The sequence below is a fragment of the Mixophyes fleayi genome, chromosome 11, assembly GCF_038048845.1.
Source record: "Mixophyes fleayi isolate aMixFle1 chromosome 11, aMixFle1.hap1, whole genome shotgun sequence".
NCBI classification, from domain to species: domain Eukaryota; kingdom Metazoa; phylum Chordata; class Amphibia; order Anura; family Limnodynastidae; genus Mixophyes; species Mixophyes fleayi.
Window position 1 is genome coordinate 24,745,325 of NC_134412.1, and position 24,387 is coordinate 24,769,711.

The 24,387-nt window shown below is 40.0% G+C and overlaps 2 protein-coding genes across 2 annotated transcripts; one reads left to right on the forward strand and one right to left on the reverse strand.

Annotated features, from left to right (window-relative positions):
• The first annotated feature begins 288 nt into the window (after positions 1-288).
• LHB (luteinizing hormone subunit beta) lies at positions 289-2,411 on the forward strand. The gene is made up of 2 exons (XM_075190082.1): positions 289-457; positions 2,010-2,411. Exons 1-2 carry the CDS (start codon positions 290-292, stop codon positions 2,238-2,240), a joined length of 399 nt encoding a protein of 132 aa, XP_075046183.1. The 5' UTR covers position 289; the 3' UTR covers positions 2,241-2,411.
• A 1,080-nt stretch (positions 2,412-3,491) lies between these two features.
• Positions 3,492-20,661, reverse strand: RUVBL2 (RuvB like AAA ATPase 2). The gene is made up of 15 exons (XM_075191355.1): positions 20,536-20,661; positions 18,842-18,890; positions 16,895-16,950; positions 15,606-15,747; positions 15,006-15,135; positions 14,680-14,746; positions 14,168-14,274; positions 13,885-13,978; positions 13,677-13,800; positions 11,394-11,488; positions 11,148-11,266; positions 10,548-10,667; positions 9,790-9,919; positions 8,806-8,920; positions 3,492-3,656 (listed from the first exon to the last, which is right to left on the reverse strand). Exons 1-15 carry the CDS (start codon positions 20,548-20,550, stop codon positions 3,631-3,633), a joined length of 1,389 nt encoding a protein of 462 aa, XP_075047456.1. The 5' UTR covers positions 20,551-20,661; the 3' UTR covers positions 3,492-3,630.
• Positions 20,662-24,387: the final 3,726 nt, after the last annotated feature.

Sequence of the window (24,387 nt, forward strand, 5' to 3'; positions counted from 1 at the left end):
AAAAGAGAGTGAAGTGTTGGACGTTGACATTCTCACAGTCCATCACTTGATTTTTTTCGCTTCCCTGCAAACAGATTAACTTTTTGTTTGCTGTGGCATCTCCCGAGAATAGGTGTGCACCTTGAATCGCACTTGGCAGACTGTCTTGGTACACCAGGCATGTTCCACTGCACATCAGAAATGAGGCCCACAGGCTGCATTCTCACATAATGGCTACTTAGACTCTGTAGGCAACAGATGCACATTACTAGTAAGAAAGTATCTGCTCTTTCCACTCTATCAATGTAGGATGTCTAGTTCTCAAGGGATGTTCCTGCTTCTGGTTGTTTACTTGTCTGCTGTGCAAGGACGCCGGCCATGTCACCTTACCAATGCCACCATCTCCGCTGAGAAAGACCACTGTCCAAAGTGCATCACCTTCACCACCACTATCTGCAGTGGGCACTGCCAGACAATTGTGAGTCTTGTCTTTGTATTTTTTAAAAAAAAAAAATCTTTTACAATGGGAAGATTTAACTGTGTACAATTCAGAAACAGTCAGATTGTGTAGCTAGTTTGGTGTGCCAAGGTTAAACATTCAAACATCATCAACATTTATTTATATAGCGCCACTATTTCCGCAGCGCTGCTGTACAGAGAACTCACTCACATCAGTCCCTGCTCCATTGGAGCTTACAGTCTAAATTTCCTAACATACATACACACAGACAGACAGACAGACAGAGACTAGGGTCAATTTTGATAGCAGCCAATTAACCTACCAGTGTTTTTGGAGTGTGGGAGGAAACCCACGCAAACACGGGGAGAACATACAAACTCCACACAGATAAGGCCATGGTCGGGAATCGAACTCATGGCCCCAGTGCTGTGAGGCAGAAGTGATAACCAATAGGCCACTGTGCTGCTTCCAAATACTATGCAGGTTTGCTGAACCCCACTGGAGGAACTCTCCCTCCCCTGCACAGTCGCCTTCATTCCAAGCGTGAACTCCATACTAGAACGCTAAACAGACCTACTTTAGATCTCTCATTTTAATATTGTTCAGTAATCCTAAATGACTCCTCAGTACCTTCAACTCCCTCCTTAGCCAAAGAGTCACCCAACACTGTGCTCACTGCTTGGGTAACCTTGCCCGATACTCAAAGGGGGGGAAACATCATTAGTAGATTCTATCACGACCTCTACAAGACAACTTTTCTTAAATTCCAGCAACTTGTACAATCTCCTGAAACTACCTTTACATTAAAACCACCATTAAAACGCCAATTCCTACTCTTTTCGTTTCCAGCTTCAAATATTATAACTCCCCACAAATCAACCTTTCATTAACCACACTGGACCCACTGCTGTTGAAAGCAGATTTTTTCTTTTCACTTTTACAAATTTTCCTCCAGAATAAGTTTAAAAATTCTGATTCTCACTTACAACGCCCCCCTAAAAGGTTGTGTCTTCTCTACATTTTTTATTACCGTTTACCAGGCTACAACTGCTGTACAGTCTGCCAACTAACCTCTGACTTTCAAAGCTGTATGCATATCCTGAAAACTTCACTTCAGGGACACTAATCAAATTTCCTAAATGCCCCAGCATTAAAGCCTTTAGTAGATAACCCCATCCCCTACAACAGCCATACCTGAAACCTCCTGTATGTGTTCTCTCCTCCACACTTCTCGTTTCTCAATTCGGTTTATTTCTGTGTTTGTATACAAGCTAGTTGGGCGACTGGCTTATACAGCATTATTTTACAAATAAGTGACACCGTGGAGAATATAAACAGCGGGGCTACGATGCATAATTTGATAATTAGAACTAGTCTGTACCTACAGCATTCTGCTGTAGGTGCAGACTAGTTCTAATTATCAAATTACATGTATATTATCACTCCTTTTTGTTTCAAACACATGAGAAAGCGATAGGTAAATAAGCGGAACTAAAGACACTTTTATAAGCACTGTGGTTAACAGGATTGTTGTATTGAGCCCATACACATTGTTTCCCTATTTCACCAGGATCTGGTGTTCAAGACAGCACTCTCCTCATCTAAGCAGAACATCTGCACTTATAAAGAGATCCGTTACGAAACCATCAAGCTGCCGGACTGCTTGCCTGGCACGGACCCCTTCTTCACCTACCCTGTGGCACTGAGCTGCGACTGCGACCAATGCAAGATGGACTACAGCGACTGTACAGTGGAGAGCAGCGAACCAGACGTCTGCATGAAGAGCCGCATCGCCATTTAACCCTCTTCCCGTAAACACCGCGCAGCAATAAGCATTTAAACCAGTTGACTTGTCCCACCTGTTCACTTTTATATACTTAAAAAAACAAAACAAAACTAAAATTTGACCAATTTGCATTTGTAAAATTTGATATAAAAGCCCAAATATGCACATACGATGTGAAATGTAGAGAAATCCAAATAAATGTAAGTTTCCAAATAAATCGCTACCTCATTCTTTGGAGACTTGCTTCAATGATTTTGCACAATACTCCAATTGTTATTAGTCCTTAAAGGACAACTAAAACTCAAGAAATGAAATGTTCAAGTTAAAAGCATAACACAATGTTCAACCTACGCAGCAGTGTCGAATCTCTATCAGATTGTTCACATGTAAGTGTCAGTTTATCAGTTATGCGCTCATCAGCTGGAGAGAATTAAATACACTGCATGGTTTGCGTGTACAATTAGCTCTGCTTCATTAGTTACAAGTCCATATCTATATAGCAAAAATCACGTCTTACAGAAAACTACGCCCCAAAAGGTTTTAACCACTCATGCTCCCTTTACACAGGTGTTGCTACATTGTCTAATTTTCACACAGGAATACTCCCCAGGGGGGAGTTGTTTATCTCCTGTGCTGCCATATTCAAGGTCGTGAGCACAGTCTCCTGCAAACAATGAATGACTCCTATAAACTAGCTGTATCTAATCTGTCTTTAAGCTATAAGAGAACAAAATGGCTATAAGGCAACAAGATGGCATCAGCTTAGAAAAATCACATTTTTCAGCAGGAATATGACACTTCTATAATGCAGACATGACACCAGCCTATGGCTCAGACTCTGTAAATAGTTACTTGTTACTGCTATAATGGAGAGTACTTTGCAGTTATTACAGTCAATGCATCTCCAGGTCAGCAATACATTTGCAATCTTTCCAAATAGCTTTCCAAAAAGTGCAAACACAAATTGACACCGTATAAAACGATCTTGTGCCATTTACAACTTCCCATCCTATAATAGGATGAAATAATATTAGAAATTGTATAGGCTCTTGGTAGAAAACTAAGCACAAATCGCTGTCTTATACAATCAGCCCTATATAAATAGCCAAATCGTTCCTTGCGGTTTCTCTAAATAACCACATTGAAGAGTTACAAGATGGCGACCTTTTAGGTTCACATGGAAATGTTCTGTGCGGTAGTGGAAAATCTTTATCTAATAAAATACTAAGACAGACAATGAAATAGTAAGAAAAGTACAAAAACACAGAAGTTTTTTTTGTTTTATTTTTATATAAAAGAATTAAGGAAAGCACGACAAGGCATGTAACAAGAGTTCTGGACCGAGGTGGGGAGAGACAAACAGAACAAAACGGACAGGAAGAATGTGTAACCATTTCAGCAATCATCACGGGATATCCATGCAATCTCCTTCTGCAAAGAAAGAAAAGAGACATCATAACATTAATGATCATTACCGTACATACTCCCATTGCCTCCATGCAGCAGGCAAGAAACTTTGCCAGGATAACAAAAAACGCCCTTTATTTCAGCACGACCCTTTCCTGCTAGTCTAATAAGAACCATTAGTGACTAGACAACAACAGCGAACGCACCAGCAGGGTGCAATTTAAAATGGAAGGATAATGATTTTAGCTTTATTTTTTGTTCCCTATGAAGTCACAGTCACTATAAAAGACATGTTCAGCTCAGCTCCGGGACATTTGTGTCAGGATGTATCAGTTTCATCTAATGCATACAGTGTCACCGTACAATCATTGCCAACACAAAAGGTACAACCCATGCCAACACAAAGGGGAGGCAGTTGTTTTGGAGACTGAACCAAAGTTGTATGAGAATGCAGCCCATGAATGCACTAGAAACCAGTGACATCAGGAGCACTAACTGAAAGGTGAAGAGATGAGACTGCAGTCACATGAACTAGCCCAGGGCACAAGCGGGCAGTCCTCACACTATGGGACAGGGGCACTTTAAAGGGAGAAGTGTCAGAATACATTGCAAAATGATATTTATTATGATTAGTCACAATGCTTTTGCTTATTGCGACTTGTCAATTATTACAGCATGAGGGAGCCTTATGATGTCCATGACAATGATTAAGCCCGTCACTGAAACTCACAGAGCACCGTAACAAACAAGATATAACAAAGTCCTAAAAATGTAGCCAAAAATGTCCACTTGGAATAAAATGCAATAGCAACAAGACTATTAATATGCAACACATTGTTTGTGAACAAGTCTCCCTTTTATTGTAGAAGTATTCCCAGACACCTGATGAGGTGTAGCAGAGTGGGTGCGTCTAGCTTAAGTTCCCCCAGACTAAATATCCTTTATCCCTGTGTTTCACATCACAATGGCTGTGGGGGTGCTGAATGTACCTGCTGTCCCTGTGACTTAAACACACCTCCTATAAAACATCTGGAACGGAGTAAGAGGTTGGTTCGAGTGTGTCCTGTGCATGCAGTCTGCTATCTGACACTCTGGAGGCTGCAGAAAACTCCTCTTCAAATATACACCTTAGATGTGATGGAGGCCACTACTGGATGCCAGAGCGCATTGACTGGCAAAATAGAGGGTATTAAAGGCGATCCGACCCTCATTAAGCAACGGAAAGAAGATGTGTGACATGGAAGATATAACAGTCACTAATGCTAAAGAGCTCACTGCCCTGAAAAATTAAAGTAGCAGATAATGGATGACAAGAGAATAGACTCAGGCACATGATAAGTCTTCATAGAGGGCACATAGTAAAAAAACAAAACAAAAAAACCCCTGAAAATCTACAAATCCTATTAGGACAACTATTTGGTGCTGGTCTATCAGCTCGACTCAATAGCATGAGCTTAAACTGGTAGTGCAGCTTTAAACTTTCTTTTTAAAGTGCTGCATAATATATGTTTTTTTAGAGATCTTATACTACAGTATGCAATACTGCATCCTGCAAAGCTTTGTGTGGTGGACCAGGGAAAAATCATTTTTTGTTGTTTTATTTTCCACTGAAAGTGAAGGCTAGGCACAAAGAGCGGACAAATGCCAGCCTCATGTAATTCATAGAGTCTCGCAAAGTGTGGCGCTGTGGTCATGTGATGGGCACTCTTGTAAGATCTTATATCAAGCCCTACCTGTAGGGAGTTTATATGTTGTCCCTGTGTTTGCATGTGTTCTTTCCGGGTACTCTGTTGTCCTCCCAAACATTCCAAAAACATACTGGTAAGTTAAATGGCTTCACAACAAAAAAAAGTGTGTGTGTGTGAGCGATATTGGGAATTTAGTCTGTAAGCTACAATGAGGCAGGAACTGATGTGAATAATTCCATAAAGCAGGCCTGGCTGACCTGGGGCTCTACAGGTGTTGTGAAACTACAACTCCCAGCATAACTGCCACTTGTCAGCTGACAAAGTATAACTGGGCTTGTAGTTTTGTAACACCCAGAGAGCCCCAGTTGTCCAGGTCTGTTATAAAGCATGCTGGAGGTGACAGCAGTGAATGTGTTGGCAAGAGGATGCCACCACTTCCCTGAATCACTTGTGACCGAATCATTTACAGGGTTTAAGCAGTTTCAAGGTTGGGCATGAGGCAGGTTGGAGGAGTTTGTGTATTGTTCCATTGTTATTTTCTTTTAGTTATTCATTATGGACGTAGCAGGCACAGAAAATGCACAAATAAAGAGGTGTTTGACGTAAAGGTCTATCTAGTGGGTTAAGAGAAATCTTGCATGGTTTTTTATTTTTTTTTAATTTTAATCCCAATGTCATTTCACGTTACTGATCACTAGTTATTATCCTTGTAGTGTGCATAGATAGGAACAGATCATGTGGGGTCTATTGTAGTGATTGAAACGATACAATTTATTTTACACGGGATAAATACGGATATGAAAGGGTCGATAAATTTTCTGGAGCGCACGCTAAAAGGGTTACATAAGATTCTCGTCAATGTTTTATTTCTCCTCCATTTGACATTCAAGATTAGTATATTATAGACTCCATGTCTTCTATCTCAATGCTGTTTATATGCAAATTTAATAATCAATTTAATAGACTGAATCTGGATAGACATCAGCATCAAACTATATCCTCTTGGATGAGGACTTTTCAAGAGTTAATAGAAACGTGGCAGGTAAAACATGGTGATATAAGGACTTCTCCTGCCATTCAGACAGTTCCTTGGTTGTGAACATATTTCACTTCTGCCTCAGGTCTCCTAACACCTAAAATAGGAGTGCGCTTACACTCCCTAATTTCTACCCATACTACACGGCAGCAAAGTTACAATATTGTAGACACAGGGAACACTCCTTTGAGGCTATTCATAAACCATTCATAACATAAACCTTACTAATACTTCAGGCCAGATTGTGTGGGATATATGTAAAGCCTCTACCAGGGGACATTATACAACACAAAGAGGGGGTTATAGAAAAGGACAGCAGGCCAGAAATAAGAAAAGGGTGAGAAAGCTCTATATGAAGCAGACATACATAGTAAAAAGTGGGACCAAACTGCCCATGGATTATCCTAAATTTATGGATATTAGGCAATTCACATTTGTTATAACATAAATAACTAAATGCTTACCAAAATAAGAAACTATATGAACATGGTGGAAAGAGCTGGTAGATATCTGGACAGAGACCACCTCCCCAAAAAAATAGTGGACATTTCTCAGGATTAAGAGGAAACAATTGTGTGCAGATTGTCTATTAAACTGAAATATGTATATTTCATCAGGACACCACCACACTGGTCCAGTGGTCACCAACAGTAGTTGAAGTCCCCTGTATCCTTATACCTCGTTAGTAACATCATCCACACACAAGGACCCCTACGTTAAAAGATGTATACTGTAAAATGTTTCAATATATAGACAGACTGGCTGCCAGAAAAGGATCTCAGGAAATGCAAATCACACAAACTGATCTCACTTCTCAATAGCAATGTTTAAATAATCACCAAGTTACTAACCACAAGACTTAATTAGGTCATCATATATTAATAATACATCCAGACCACTCTGCAGAACCTTGTGAATAGGGCTGCACTTGTACTTCCTAATTTTTACAATTATTACATGGCAACACAATTACAATATGGTAGACAAAAGGGAACTTAATTCAATCACCTCACATGAGGCAGTTATTTATGGACGGCAATGCTAAAATTACCAGAAGTACTGTATAAGACAGTGTTGGCTAACCTGTGACACTCCAGGTGTTGTGAAACTACAAATCCCAGCTTTGCTTTGCCAATATATAGCAGCTTATTGCTGGAAGGGTATGCTGGGACTTGTAGTTTCACAACACCTGGAGTGTCACAGGTTAGCCAACACTGATATAAGACCTCCAAAGTATGGCTGGGCACACACTACAGGATTTTTCACCCCATTATCGTGCCAAACGATAAACGATTGTTATTTCAGATATTGCATTAGTGTGTACGCTCCAACTATCATGTTTTATAGTTCTAAAGCAACGCGTATTGTTTGATTTGATAACCGGACTAAAAATCTCTATAAACGAAAAAGAACAATGTCGGGCAAATTTTGAAATGTGTATGCACTCAGGACCAGGAGTGCAGGCAGATCTCTATGGAGTTTACAGAGCCACCATCTTTTCAGCTGATGGCTATTACAGATGAAGAGCACAGAACTGAAGGTAAATCGTGCAAGTGTCTACGCATGAATGGGCATGCGGTACTTTCAGTCGTTGGTAAAAACGTTAAACGATATTGCATCCGGAGAAAATTTCTGTAGTGTGTACCCAGCCTAACTTAGGCTTCTAACACCACACCATATTAATAACAATGTCGCAGAGTATTTGGCAGAATGCATACAAGGGCACTCATAATGCAAAAGCAACCTTCAATGGTTGAACCCATTTGGCGGAGATGCAAAAAGTCTCAGGACAATATGTAAATAGAATAAAAATAAAACAAAAAAAAGGAGTATTGAATCTCTAACTTTTTGGACACTAAAATACAGTAATAAACCCAAAAGACTACAGATTATGGGACTGAAAGAAGTAAACCAGGTATTGTGATAAATGCAAATTAGGCTGGGTAATCGGTTATATAAGGTGTGGGCCAGACATTTTGACAAGAGGTTATAAATGATAAACTATTGTTACCAGCAAAGACCCTGGGATCTGTATAGTGGGTCTCTGATGATTTGGAGGTCAGATATCACCAGGAACTTTGCCTAGTTGAAGTGCAGTGTGAGAAAGAGCCCTCCACAATGAATACGAGGAAAAACATTATTGTTCAAATCGTATGGCTTCAACTGGGACAGAGGATGTAAAGAACAATTTGATAAAATGTGAAATGTATAGTTGGAGCCACCAGAGACATGTAAGAGCGATAGAGATATAGATATATATATATGCTGTGATGTATAAACAATAAAATGTATGTTTGTTTTCATTTTTTTTTTTATTATTAACAATGTTGATATGGTTTTCAAAACCAAAAGGAAAACAAATATTCATATAGTCTTATTATTCATCAATATTTTTCTTGTTGAAATGTATGTTCAGTGTCACCCCGATGTAGGTCTCAACTGCACTTACTCATTTCATTGAACATAAAGGCGTCTTGGTATTCTTTCATGTACTGTGTGGATCGGGACTCGTCGAGGAAGAGAGAGTACACTCTCTTTATGTCATCTACCTGTACATCATTCCCCTGGAATACAACAATGATCAGGTTACTGTCAGACTCCACAGGACAGCAGATAAGCCCGATGTAATCAATGTGAACACATACATTTATTAGTACAAAAATCAGGGCAATAAATCCTGCTGAAGACTCACATTTAATCTAGTCCATTCCCACATCTGGATTAGCCCCACTCCACACCTTCTGGAGTCCATGCATCAGAACTACTGGCAGGTTATGAATGTGTTATAATCCATCATTTCTATAGTGTCACTGATTCCGCAGCGCTGTACAGAGAACTCATTCACATCAGTCCCTGCCCCATTGGTGCTTACAATCTAAATTCCCTAACATATACACAGACAGACAGAGACTAGGGTCAATTTTGTTAGCAGCCAATTAACCTACTAGTATGTTTTTGGAGTGTGGGAGGAAACCGGAGCACCCGGAGGAAACCCAGGGAGAACATACAAACTCCACACAGATAAGGCCATGGTCAGGAAATGAACTCATGACCCCAGTGCTGTGAGCCAGAAGTGCTAACCACTAAGCCACCGTGCTGCCCATATTATAACAGGGGGATGTAACATCGCTGATTTTTTCCTCGCACCCCATAGAGTTGTGCAGGAAAATCTGTGCTGTTTGGGTACCGTACTACTTGGAAATGAGGGGAGCCGGACATCACCCAGATGTCAGTCGGCTCATCGCAGGAAATTAAAGCCCCCCTTTAAGGTAATGATATGTTCACGATGTGTCCCAAACTAAACATAAGAAAACAACACTCTAAATTGAAAAATATATTTACAAAATATTAAAACACACAAAATAAAACTTCCAGGCAGGGTGATTAGCTGTAAATAAAGGGATGGGGGCTTTTTCAAGGCCCTGTGACTCACCTTCCTCTTCCTGCAAACCAGACTTGCAGCGGTGATGAGCTGTATGGAGTATCTCAGAGTTGAATCCATGCCGATCCGTGTCAAAACAGAGTAAGCATCCTCAGACATATCTACATCTTCCTCTTCACATCTACACAAAAAAACATGTCCATCAATGTTACAGCATAAACACACATCCCTGTATTCTGCGAATAGCAGCATCATTGAAAGAATATGTCGGAAGCATTCACTTTGCTTGTAATAAGTAGAAGATCGCTTCATAGCTGGAACAGTCGGCTAATATTTACAATACATATTTATCAGACATTTATAAAACAAACCCAGATGTTTGCAAATAACCCCAGTGGTGAAATTAAAATATAAATGACCGTCTCATAACAAAACCTTATTTCCCCACTAAATGGAAAATATAAACAGTACATGATAATTCCCCTTATCATGTACACCTAACCATGTGCATACAGAGGGTAACAGGAGCTGCTGTATTATGAATAGATTATATTGCTGGCGCTATATAAATAAATGTTGATGATGCTCCTAAGAGGCAGAGAATTATTTCTACAAGGTAGACACTGCGCACACAGAAAGGGGAACGTAAACAGAACCTCCCCTACCAAAAAGAAACATCTCATTTAATACCAGATATCTGAACTTGCAGAGAGTGGAAAACATTATAAATCATACTTGCATCAGGGCTGCACTTGTGTTACAGGAGTTAATAAGCTATAGTGACAAGGCCAGATTGGTGTCTGTCTCACCTGATCTTCAGGATCTGCTTGGTTTCCTTCTCATTGTACGGTGAAGTGGAGATAATCAGTAACCGGTCCAGTAAATCAATAGGAATACCGTGAGGACTCTGGTAGTTTGTGCCACGAATCCTGAGAGAGGAATCAAGTATTAGTAAAGTTGTAGCAGTACAAAACATTGGAGATGGGTGATAAGTATATGCACATGATCAACACGGCGTGAACAGAGTTTAACACTATGACCTGCATACATAGTATGTGACATTAATGAATGGTTCACTTGGACCAGGTCCCATGACCGTACTAAACACAAACTACCCCAGGTTCACACCAAACACCAACCCTGAACTAATTATTCATACAGTAAAACATACGTAGAGGAAAGTAGGCTGATCTCAGCAAATAAAAGAGACTACACATATATTTGATTTCCTCATATAAAGAATTTTGCTTGGGCAAGTCAAGAAAAATGCAAATATTTAAATTATATAATAATAAACCTAAGGGAGCGGTTACAAGTCCTACCATCCTCCATTAGCCCTGTGTCTGGACAGATTAAACAATATTACATAAATGTGTTACCAGAACCCTGCCAGCATCTCTCTAACTTACCTCGTGATGCCTCTATTCGTGGCCATAATGAGGACCGGGGCCATGTCACTTTCCAGAGCCCGATTCAAGAAGGAAAAACATTCAATATCCAACATGTGAACCTCGTCAATGAACAGCACCTAATGGATGACAGACAAGAAGCGTAAGTGGGGCATTGGCAGAAACGATAGGAGACACGCAGCCAGCAGGAGTTCAAACATGTCCTTAGCACCCAGCAAAACGGCAGATATATATTTATTTACTTACCCCGGGGATGATCTCAGCTTTCCCTTCCTCTCGCCACTCTGCCACCTTCGCATTGATTTGCTCCCGGACTTCTGATTTTATTTCTCCTGTATCACCTGCATTACAAAAGAACAGTAAGGACACCACGGCTTTTAAAAGTAAAACATTGGCTAAACCTTAAAAACAAAATGTTGTTATTTTAGACTGTAAACTTGAACAATTGTACAAACATAAAGAGTGAAGTAGGGGAAGGAAGCGAGAATTCCCCCCCTCCCCTCCACGCACACAGTCAGTGACCACGTGACCATGCTCTCCTACCCGTACCAAGGGTGCTGGGAAGTGTGCGGATAGTGGCCACAGTGAAGGAGTGAATCTAGTCTCTGCGGCCACTAAGAGTCAGACGTTCTCATCTCAACACATAGAAGGAATGGCCAAAAATATTTGTATTACATATATGGCACATTCCCGTGCAGCCCTCCTTCACTGGAATGACCTCCCTCGTTCCATCCGCCTCTCTCCTACTCTGTGCTCCTTCAAACGTGCACTGAAAACCCACCTCTTCCTTAAAGCCTACCAACCATCCGTATAACCCCTTCACCTCCACTCGATCTCCCCCTGCCTCATCTGGCTCCCCTTGTGTCTTTCTGTTTTCCCTCCCTTAGGATGTAAGCTCAAATGAGTAGGGCCCTCTTCCCTCCTGTCTCCATACCTGTTCTTCTGCTCCATGTTTATTGCTTTAACGTGCCTGGAGTTTCTGAAGTACTGGTATTTTTGTTTATTGTTTTTTTTTTTTTTTTATATAATCTATTTTTATTGAATCGTAACATCGTATACAGGTATATGCAATAACAATAGCTCAAAATTCCAATACTTCCAACTTTACATTGCACTACAACAATTGCAAGTTCACCCAAGGTGAAGTAGGTTTGCTTAATCTTTTTTGTTTATTGTTTTGTGCTGTTTCACCCAGTATAGTGTACTGTTTGTACGGTGTACGGCGCCGTGGAAATCTTGTGGCGCCTAACAAATAAAGGATAATAATAATAATAATAATAATATGGAAACGTGTAGGCCGACATCTACACGTTAGAAAGGACAACATTTAACAGCAGCATTTACCGATTTAGACTATAGGATAAGCCTACCAATGGGGAACAGAAGAGAAAGACATTCTGTTCCCATCTATAAATGATCATCAGAAAAATAATTCATCTGACACCTCATTTTACCTATGGTCCAGATTACTGAAATATATAGTAAAACATACAATAGAGGTTAAATTCTTTCTTAAGAACAACCTGACATTGATAGAACACAATACAAAACACAAGTGGTTTCAACCACAAAACAAAATGATGATGTTGCAGGACACTCTAGGGGGTATATTTACTAAACTGCGGGTTTGAAAAAGTGGAGATGTTGCCTATGGCAACCAATCAGATTCTAGTTTTTTTTATTTATTTATCTAGCTGTCCTTTTGTAGAACGTACTAAATAAATGACAGCTAGAATCTGATTGGCTGCTATAGGCAACATCTCCACTTTTTCAAACCCGCAGTTTAGTAAATCTATCCCTAGAAGTGTATCTGCCCAAAGAAGGCCGGTGAATTGTGTGGCAGCCAACGTTACACTCTAATGAATATTGGTGATCAACTAACCAGGAACCAATGTCTCATTAATATTTGCCACAAATTGCCTCAAGCGAGTTCAGGTGACCTTTTGGCATTTTCTTATGCCTTCTGCTCACCTTATTCAGACTTCTTGTGAAGTGTAGAGAGCGATTGTGAGAGTTTGCATCACATTAATAAGAAACAAACTCTACATGGCAATGGGATAGATAAGGCGGATGTCCAACAGGTCTACAAAATGCCAACATTTAGCAGCTACAGTGCAGTGTCTCACAGGTCCAAACTAATGTCACACAAACACAGATATAACCTAAAACAATGCAGAGTAACGAGAGCTTACTGCCTTCTACGGACAGGGAAATACTGAGTGCAAGAACAGAGTTCAATATTTTACTGCTCTACATAAAGTATAGCAGGTAGGGATGGCAGAGATGTTACAGTGCGTTTAATTAGTTGCAAAACGCTGACAATCTGTAACAGACAGCCTCAGACTGCCGTGAGCGGAGCATATAGCTCAACAATGAATTGGTAGATAAAAGGAGAATTTTCCAACATATATCAATGCCAATAGAGAGTTAAGTAACATGGAGAAGCAGATTACACTAAAAGCAAACCCAAATCAGGGAGAACCGAGATCCAATCATCTTTTCAGTACAATAATTTTACTAGCGACATACCTGAAAAGAGGGCGAGGAATCCCTGCGTTCGGCTATTAATTACATCGATTTCATGTAACGACACTGTATGAACCACTTCCTTGCGCTTTTGAAGCTCCCCATCAGGACACTGTACGAACTTAGTCTGGATAAAGACAGGAGGAGCGTAAGACAATGATAAGACTTCCTGAAACACCCTGCAACACATCTCATCAGTGCACTCTCATACCTGGGATCCCATGGCATCATAATCCCGCGCCCTTGTGAACGCACGCCCCAGTTTTGTAATCTTGCCTGTTGCTTTATCAATGGTTATGACATCCCTATAAAATAAACACACAAAAAAATAAATTAAAACGTATTCCATGTACAAAATGATCCGTACAGAAAAGTATACTCTCCATGTAAAAGTAAATTAATATATAAACCTGGTTTGTACTCTTTATGGGAAACAATGTCATATTGATCACTGGTTTCAAGAGTTTCCAAGATTGAACACATTTAGAACTTACCCAGCCTGGACCTTTTCCTTTGTCAATGATTCAATCATTTTTGTTCCTAGGTCATAAATAGTCTCCATTTCTGTTGTTTTCAGGGTCAGTTTACCCACTTTGGCACCCTTAGAAGTGGTAATAAAGTTACAGTCAGTCAGGGTATCTTTTTCACAAACCAAAGTTCCAAACGTTTGACAGGTCATCTACACATTTATAAGCAGTGACTACTGCAGAAGTGTATGCAGAGATGACAGACAAGTCTGTGGCTGCCAGCCTTCCAATTGCATATATTCCATAGTATCCTGTATTTGACCTATGGCCATGTATTTAGAACCTGAAGACAGTTATCACCATGAAAAACTGGAGAGAACAGCAGTCAACTAGCTAGAGTGATTAACACCCGATTACCAGTTTTAAGTTACAATTTCAACGTTAACATACTAACATTTACTTATAAGCCATGGACGATGTGCTCATGCAAACAACAACGAAAGGAAGACACAGGGATCATTAAAATAGAATTAACTCACAGTTCCTGTTGCAGGCCTGTCTATCTGAACCTCCACAACTTCTCCTTCAATTATTTCCGTTTCCTCCCTAGAAAAACAATGAGATAAGTTTCTATTAGTTTAATGCAGATAGTATGATCATGGGAGGGTTGTAGAAAATTCCCCACACAGTCTAGGATAACTGCTCACACCAAACACATTGGGGCTTTAGGTCAAGGTTCAACAATGAAAATATGGTTAATTTAAAATAATGGATACACAGATGACCAAAGTAGGTAAAACACAACTAGTTGCCTTGATGTGCTTGTGTCATACATAGGAATTGGTCATAACGTTGAACCACTTACTTGATTCTAACACCGATAGATCGCCTGAAAGCCTGCGTCAAGGCTTCTGTTTTGCTCATCTCCAGAGAGAAGATCTCACTGCCAGCAATGGCAGTAAATGGTGTATCCGGGCCCAAGGCTTGAGCCATACCTGTGTTATACCAGACAGAGAGAAGTCAAACATTTCTTCACAAGCAGGGCCGATCAATATATATATAATATCTGCATTCAGTATAGAGCCCATTAGATTCACAACTACATATTCAACAATTTGCTGAACAGCAGAGCTACACTTAAAATGATGTCTTGTTTCTCTACCATGTAGGAAATGGTCACAAGATATAATGTATTATTGAAGCAGATACTACAAATAACATTCCACAAGTAAAGTCATTGCACGACAAAATGATAGTTTACTCTGTGTTTGTGTATGTTAGGGAATTTAGACTGTAAGCTCCAATGGGGCAGGGACTGATGTGAGCGAGTTCTCTGTACAGCGCTGCGGAATTAGTGGCGCTATATAAATAAATGATGACGATTAACAGCAATTCCGTCAATGTATTATCCACATCACACACTGAACCGGTTTTAATGTTATTCTTTAATGAATGACAGTAATACCCATAGCGATGGCAGTTTTTCCTGTGCCCGGCTGCCCAGCTATTAATACAGCTCGTCCTGCAATTTTTCCTTCTTTGATCATTTCCAGGATGACACCGGCCGCTCGACGAGCTGCCAACTGCCCCACCATGCCTTGCGATACCTGCAGAGAGACAGAGAAGGCCGAGACATGAGCATGTCTCATAAACCAGTGTTGGCTAACCTGTGACACGCCAGGTGTTGTGAAACTACAAGTCCCAGCATGCTTTGCCAATAAATAGCAGCTTATTGCTGGAAGGGTATGCTGGGACTTGTAGTTTCACAACACCTGGAGTGTCACAGGTTAGTCAACACTGTCATAAACCAAGAACTACAATCTTTTTTTTTTACCCCTTGGGATACAGTCAACACCTGATTAGATGTAGTCTCTCAATTAAATCTGAAGACATGTATAATTAAACTACATGTAAGGGCATGCATTCCTTTGAAATGGTTAATTAGATGCTACATGTCATTGTTGACTGGGGGCTACCTTGAAGGTACTTCTGTAAACAGGCATTCTAGAATAGTACTTATAATATGTGCAGATTTCAGGCTTCTGAACTCCACAAGTAGTAACTATTTGCCTGCACATAACAAGCACATAGTCCCAATCACATGAGCACGACACAATTTCTGCATTAATTCATAAACCGATCATTTACTCCAAATGTATTGATATTTCAATCATCATGTATGAATCTCTTTATGGCCATATCACTTCATCCTGGGCATTAGTAGTGAGCCAAGCTCAAAAATCAACACAGATTTAGACTTGATTCCAAAATTGGTCAGCACCAAATAGAACCAGTTGACATTTACAAATGTAATATTAGATTTCCTGATTATTAAGACATGGCCATTTCATTCCCTATTTGTATAGATGTGATTGGGGGGGGGGGGGGGGGAGGAGAATATTTATTTTAAGAAACTACTAAAACCATACAGGTTGTTAATTCAGAAGCATAGTGAATAACACATTATCTGTCATCCTCCCACTACCTTGCTAGTATCCCGAGACTTCGTGAAACAAAGATAATGAGTACATTGTACAATTACTATGAAAGTTAATTTAATAACAATGTAAATAAAAATGTGCTCTAACCAACAGCAATCAGATAGTTGCTAGAATTAGATTAATTTATTCTACAGAAGTCAAAGTCAATATTGGACTCTTCTGGGTTGCAGTAGCATGTTATTTAGTTACAGTAGCATGTTATTATAACACCAATTATTCTGGTTTAAAGAAGATTTCATAATGTTGGCATTACCGGCCGGGGTTCCAGTGCATCATCCAGTCCAAGCCCTCGGATGTGAGAATGGGCACCTAACAGACAAATGATACAATGGTTTTCTACTATAATCTTAAAAATGACAGGACAGTGTGCATACAATGTATTATAGGCAAGTAACATTACTATACAAAATAGATTTTAGACCACCGTTTCTCAAACCCAGTCCTCAGGACCCCTAAACAGTGCAGGTTTTCCAGGTGACAAAGGGAAATAATTATACCACCTGTGGATCTGTTACAATGTGTCAGTCAGTAATGAATACACCTGTGCTAAAGATAAAGAGATATAGAAAACACATGTCCTGAGGACCAGGTTTGAGAAACACTGTAAAGCTGGGTACACATTACAGAAATTTCGACCAACTTTTTATACCGAGCGATTTTACATGCGATCGATGTTCCGATCGCTCGGTCCATGGACTGCATAGACACTAGCCTTGTTTAGGACGATAAAGGGAAGAGCGGACGTCCCTTTAGCGACTTTTTACAGCCATGTTGTCGTGAGCAATGACTGGAATTTCGTACTCACTGTTGTGGATCGGTCAGAAGTTTATACACACTGCACAGCGGAAACGAGATTGGACCAAAAATATTAAACGGTACGACCAACCAAATGAGGCGACAATCGTCCATTTGGGCAGACTTTCGACCATCGTGTCACTGCACACACTGACCCTACTTTTGAACGAGCGGTCGTATGTCGCCTGATTGAGCCGATTATTGGATTTAAACAGTGTAATGTGTACCCAGCTTTAGACAACAATATACATTTAATCAGCAAGTTGTAATATCAGAAGTCACCGATTATAACGTTATTCAGCAAGTTATAGTCTTCACTGTATAGCTGGTGAGAAGCTTCTATCGAGTGTTCTCTCTTCACTGATATTTGTAGAAATGTACTTATTGAGAAGCAGGAAAACCGTTTGATATAGATAGATATATATATATATATATATATAGATAGGATGATGTTACATTACAGATTTCAAAACAGTGTAACAGCAGCCATAATAATCCTTACTTTCAGTGATCCTCATCTACCCAGAGTGTGCCCTAGTGCCACATAACATTGCCAGAGAAACACATTTCCAAATAACCTCATGGACATATTTCAACAGGGAACTTCCAAGTCAGACAATGAGACTTAGCCAAGGGGCCTCCATTCCCTTAATCCGGCCCTGCCTACATGGTACTTAAGCAACATTACTTATTGTTTTCATATAAACAATTATGTTATAAATAAAAAAATATATGCAATAAGAAATAACTCAATGCTGCTACATCGCATGCATTTTACAAAATGTGTTCATCTTGGGATATATTAACATAGGAATTTTGATAAATATACACAAAACTAAAACCACACACTTTAAAATATTCTAATAAAATGCATGCATCAACCACAGATAACACACTGATTTTCTAACAGGCATTTAAACTAAAAGGTCCTTAAAAATGATGCATATCAGCTACTTCATTGCAACAACTATTTATCTTTTTACTGTAATCCATACATTTATGTAATACATTTCAAACAGAAAGCCATATATAAGTAAAATATCTTAAGAGGATTTAATGGCGTGTAACATAATCCAAGTGGCAACAGCCTGAAGGCATGTGAAAGTTTGGGCGTTGCTAACTGATTAATGCACTTGTTACTATGGAAACAGCTTGTTGATTGTATGTAGGTTCCCACAGAAACAGTTCAAGACGGTGGCCCAGAAAACGATCAACATGAACTACAATTTCATTAAAATAAAATTCAACACGCACAAGAAAACACTTCATATTATTAGCGATGTACATTATGAAGACAGTAAAACTGAGCGATTGCTTTTTTTTTTTTTTTTTTTTTTTAAGATGAAGTCAACTAATCTCTTTTCTAACAAGAATACACAACAATTAATAAACTTGAAACACTTACCAATTCTCTCAATTCTGGTGACATCTCGTACTTCAGGGACCTTAGTTGTCTAGGAAACAATAATAAACATTAACTAAAAAATATGACCATGTTTATAATGTACATGTGTAAACTGCACATAAATGTGCTGGTGTATTCACGATTTTCCTGTAGAACTTTTGTATGTGTGAACTTGATGTTCAGTTTAATAGGCATTCATTTAAATTACAACAATTTGTAGCAAATTTAAAGTTACATTAATTTACTGATGATGATGATGATTATAGAAAAACAAATCTATGCACATGATAGCAAAATTTCCTGCCTATAACATTATTAGCATTTATTTACAGAGCACCATCATATTACGTAGCTTTGAAGAGAGTATATTTTAACCATTGGAGCTTACAGTAAATTCCCTACCAAACACACACTGGGGTTCATTTATTTGAAAGCAGCCAATTAACCTATCAGTATGTTTTTGGACAGTAGGAAAAAAACAACAGGTGGGATGTACATGCTCCAAACAAATAGGGCCATGATTGGAAACAACCCCATAACCCCAGCACTATGAGTCAGCAATTCTAATCACTGTGCTGCACAGCAATGGTGATGTACTGTATTCTTGCCCTTAATAGATCTAAACACCACTAGATAGCAGAATAGGAAACTGTACAGAAACATGTTGCCTACTGGATCATGGCTATTTATTTTTCTACATTTTAGAAAAAGAAGCCAAATGTCTTAGTTGCTGATATGGGCAACAAAGTTTCTGCATTTACCTGTAGAGCAGTTTTCAGATATGTATCCCGCAATGTTATTAAACCCAATAAGGAAATCGTTCACCACGGGTACACTTTTTGCATCTCCCCCGGAAAAATTTTGCTAAACCATTTATCAGTAACTTAATACTCCTCTATTACTTAAGGTTGTGGGGTCAGTTACATCGCTATAACTAAAATATACAGGGGTCTGTGCACAGGTACTTATGCAAAAACGATCAGTGTAATCTATAGCAATCAATGCGCATTGTGGTTTGCCACTAACAGTTCAGAAAACAAAAGCAAAGTTTGCAGTCGGGTGTTTCCTGTGGAACAGTTCTCATAAACGCCTCCATTACAGCATATAGGATATAATTCAGTGGTTCCCAAACTGTATCCGTGGCTACCTGGGGTGCCGCGCCAATCTCACAGGGGGTGCCTCAGCCAGGGCCGTCTGTAAGCAAGGCAGGGGGGGCTTCTTGGAAAATATTTTGGCTTAGGGGTGCCTTGAAAAAAATTATGGAGACCCTCGAACTGTGAAAGTTTGGGATCCACTGGGATATATCATATCCTGCTGGTAAATATTTGCTCCAATGTATTCCAGCTGGACATTTAAACCATATAAAACTGTATGACACCCTTTTTGCTGCCATTGTATTGATTAAAAAACAAACTTCACAGGTGCCCAGGCTCAATAATACAAAGTAGTAACTTCAGCACCACATACCTATGTCTGGTACTACTGATGCCCCCTCTCTCCTAAGGGGCAGATGGTGGGTACATAGTACTATATGCCCCCAGCATACTGACCCATCAGTCCCCACCATTAGGAGGACCCCCCTGAGACCTATAAACACACAGCTCATCCATCCCTACAGCCCAGAGATCACACTGAGCTCACCCCCCGGTGTCACACTGCCAGGGAGCAGACACCAGGCCTCCCCCTTGTCTTACCGCCATGGTTGCCATGCTGCTTCTGCTCAACAACCGCCAGAGACACGAGCGGTGCAACACTGAGACTGCTCCGGCCAGGAAACAACTCCCCCGACTGAACGTTCCACAGCGGTCACTGGAGAGACCCGCCCACAGCAGGTAGGGGGAGAACTTAACCGTCGCAAGGGGGGTTTCCGGGGAGTAAAATGTTACCTGGATACACAGTATACAGACAATAATTATTCATTGAATGAAAATAGATAAATAAAATAGCAGCTAACATTAAAATACACAGATTTAAATAGTACTAATAATGACACAAAGTTCTGTCAGATTTTCTGGACGTCAGTAATGGAAATACTGTGAGTAAACAAAATGATGGAAAGATGCTTTGGGCTAGATAGATTTACTAAGCTGCGGGTTTGAAAAAGTGCGGATGTTGCCTATAGCAACCAATCAGATTCTAGCTGTCATTATGTAGACGGTACTAAATAAATAACAGCTAGAATCTGATTGGTTGCTATAGGCAACATCCCCACATTTCCAAACCCGCAGTTTAGTAAATCTAGCCCTAGGTGTCACTAGATACATGCAGGTCTGCACCAGTAGTATATGTGCGTGGTTTACGTCAAACATTGTTCACATACAGTTACTCCCATGTTTTTATAATCATTTTGTTTCGTTCGCAAAATATGTTTTCGCTATTAGGCAGCAGTAAAGCTTCAAAGCTTCAAGCTTTGATCAACCCTATTCTAAACAACTAAACGGATGGATGGATTAGGAACAAGTAGCATACATACTGGTAACATGCCTGTTTATTGATCCAAGTCAGTGACTTCCTCAGAAATACTCCTAGCCTGCAGTGAAATGTGTCTGTATACTTTTATCAGTGAACATTTAAAGGTGACATACTCAAGGATGGATGGCAGTGTCGTCGGAAATGTTCTCTGTCTGTTTTATTGTAAGTCTGCATTTAATCCATGTCACTGTAATCGGAAATTTTTCGTCTATATACTCTGTGTCGGTAATAGACTCGTCGGAATAACGAGTACCACCGGTATACAGCTCTGTTTCTGTATATTGAACGGATATTTGATTTTAGCTTTTTCAAATTGTAGTTATTATTTTCGCTGGTTGTGCATAATGCCAGTACTCGACAAACTGGCAAAAGTTGGTGACGTCCATATTTGCCACAGAATGGCTTTGCTTCTGGATTAGGGTTTGTGCACCATTGTATTAAATAGAGATGAGCGGGCTCGGATTCCGCTAATCCGAGCCCACCCGAACAGTGCGGATCCGAACGGGATCCGAGCACTGTTCGGATATTTCCGGCGGGCAAAAAAATGAAAACGAGGCTCTGTCGTCCAAGTCTCGCGTCGAATCTCGCGAGGGGTGGGAGGGAGGGCCCAGAACAATTCCATCTTGTCCCTTTTTTTCTGGCATTATGTGCTCAAGCTACCTCGGTGCAACCTTTTGGCCTAAAAACAATATTGTGAGGTGTTCAGAATAGACTGGAAATTAGTGGAAATGATTGTTATTGAATGTTATTGAGGTTAATAATAGCGTAGGAGTGAAAAAAAAACGACAAAACTGGTTTTTAGCACTTTTTATGTTTTTTTCAAAATAAATCCGAATCCAAAACCTTTCGTCAGGTGTTTTGAAAACAAATCCGAACCCAAAACCTCAAGCAAATCCGAATCCAAAACACAAAACACGAGACACCAAAAGTGGCCGGTGCACATCCCTAGTATTAAATAAGTAATGATGTGCTTCAAATGCTTATAAGTGTCTAATATTTAATATTGGCGAAGTTGCAATCTTGATGTCACCAGAGATAGGGTTGGAATTACCAGCCAGAGCACCAAAGTGGCATAAAGTATATGGTCACTATATGGTCTAATGTGTGTTTGGCATAAACTGTCAGGGCACTTCTGGGAATAATGCATGTGGTCACTCCTGAGCAGTTAGAGTTAGACACATTTGCGTACTGAATGTAGGTCGTTCGCAGGTAAAAAACGCATTCAAGAAAAAGTGTACTTATGTGCCCATGTTGGATCAGACACATATTAAGATGCATCCAGCTCAAACTCAGTAGCAGTTGCGCCAGACCTACCTGTGTGCATGCTTACGTCCCACTACAGTGTAAAGAAGTAGCTTGACAGTGTTAGTATTCCCGTTTTCAATATAAAATATAATGAATTATAAACACCTCCATATTTGTTGGTTACCCCTTTAAAAATCAAATAGAAATCTTGTTTCCTACAAATCGAAATGTCAATTAACTAATGCAAACAGACTGGGACAACGTCATATAATGTAACCGCCATGCCAATGGAGTACAGCCGGCAGTACGCAATCAGCCAATCTGTAGTGACTTCTCCTTTTGATCCTCATCATCACTGTGTATCAATATACCAGCTTTCCGGTACCCACATGTGGGCACGTGCTGCATGTATAACATTATAGAGGAGCTTTTACAGTAAGATATAAAATAAAAAAAATTCATTATTAATGTTTTTTTTAAATACTGTAAGAATTACAGAATGAGTGATTCCTTATTCCGGTCTTCTTAACCAGTTGTTGTTTTATTCTGTCACAACAACACTAACACAACCAATAAATGTCCCACGGGTTCCTGACACTAACTAAACCCACCCACCCTAACTATCGTCTGGCTGCTATTCAGCATCGAAAGCCCTGCCCACTAGATCCCACAATCCTTTTATTCTCAACAAGCACACCTCAGCAATCACACCCATGTCATGTACCGGTGAGTAAAATGCTTCCTTAAGGTAACAGCAGGATCCTTATTCCTGTCTGTACCTTTCCCTGGTGGACAGGTCCTGTTCTGGCTATCGGAATGTGGTAAATGACCCCCTTTTCAAAATACCTTTCCCCTTACCTTCGCCATACTTTGTGAAGCATATTCTTTTCCTGGTAAAAAAAAATAATTTTTGTCCCTCTTTTGGCCTTGCCAAATCAGGCGACTCGGCCGCCCTAAGGAGCGCAACTCTTTTTGACAGAGCAACAGCATTATTATGCAAAGCCCCAGGTCTATGTTCCACCATAAAACTGAAAGGTTGTAACACCAGGAACCAACTTGTGACTCTGGCATTCACCTCATTATTGGTGTGCATCCATTGTAACGGAGTGTTTTTGGTAACCAGGGTGAACTCTCTACCAAGTAGGGAGTACCAGAGTGCCTCTGCTGCCCACTTAATGGTCAAACACTCTGGTTCTACCATAGCATACCTCTTTTCCCTCGGGAATAGTTTACGGCTGAGCGAAAGAACCGGTCTCTCCTCAGCCTTCACACTCCCCCAGACATGTCCCGGAAGCATCTGTCCGAAGAAAGAACCTCTCCCTAAAATTAGGTGCCTGTAGCACCGGTGCGGTGCACAAGGCTTCTTTCAAATCTTCCCAGATGACCTCCGAAGACTTAATAAAGTAAAATTAATAATAGTAAAATAATTCCAATGTCCGGAAGGTCAAATAAGGTTGATAGAGATTTTAGTAAGATAAACAAGAAATATGAAATATAATAGCAAAAATACCATTACCACCAAAGGAATCGCAAGCAGCGCACAGCTGACTGTCAGTGTTGAGGCCTACACAATGTCCATTCTCAAGTACAGTTTTTTATACCCCAGGATCAAAAGATTTCTGCCTCCTATTACCATTTTGAATGCACTGTGTAGAGTTCTGGTCACATAAGAAAAACAAGGAGCCACTTAATCTAGGGTTTCGATTTTAACAATTGTGGCTTCTTGACACAGAGTATTGATAAATAAATACAGAGCAGATGGGACACTGAAAGTCTTTACATTGAAAGACTCAGACACTACATTCACTACGGGGAGTCAGAGTTATAAT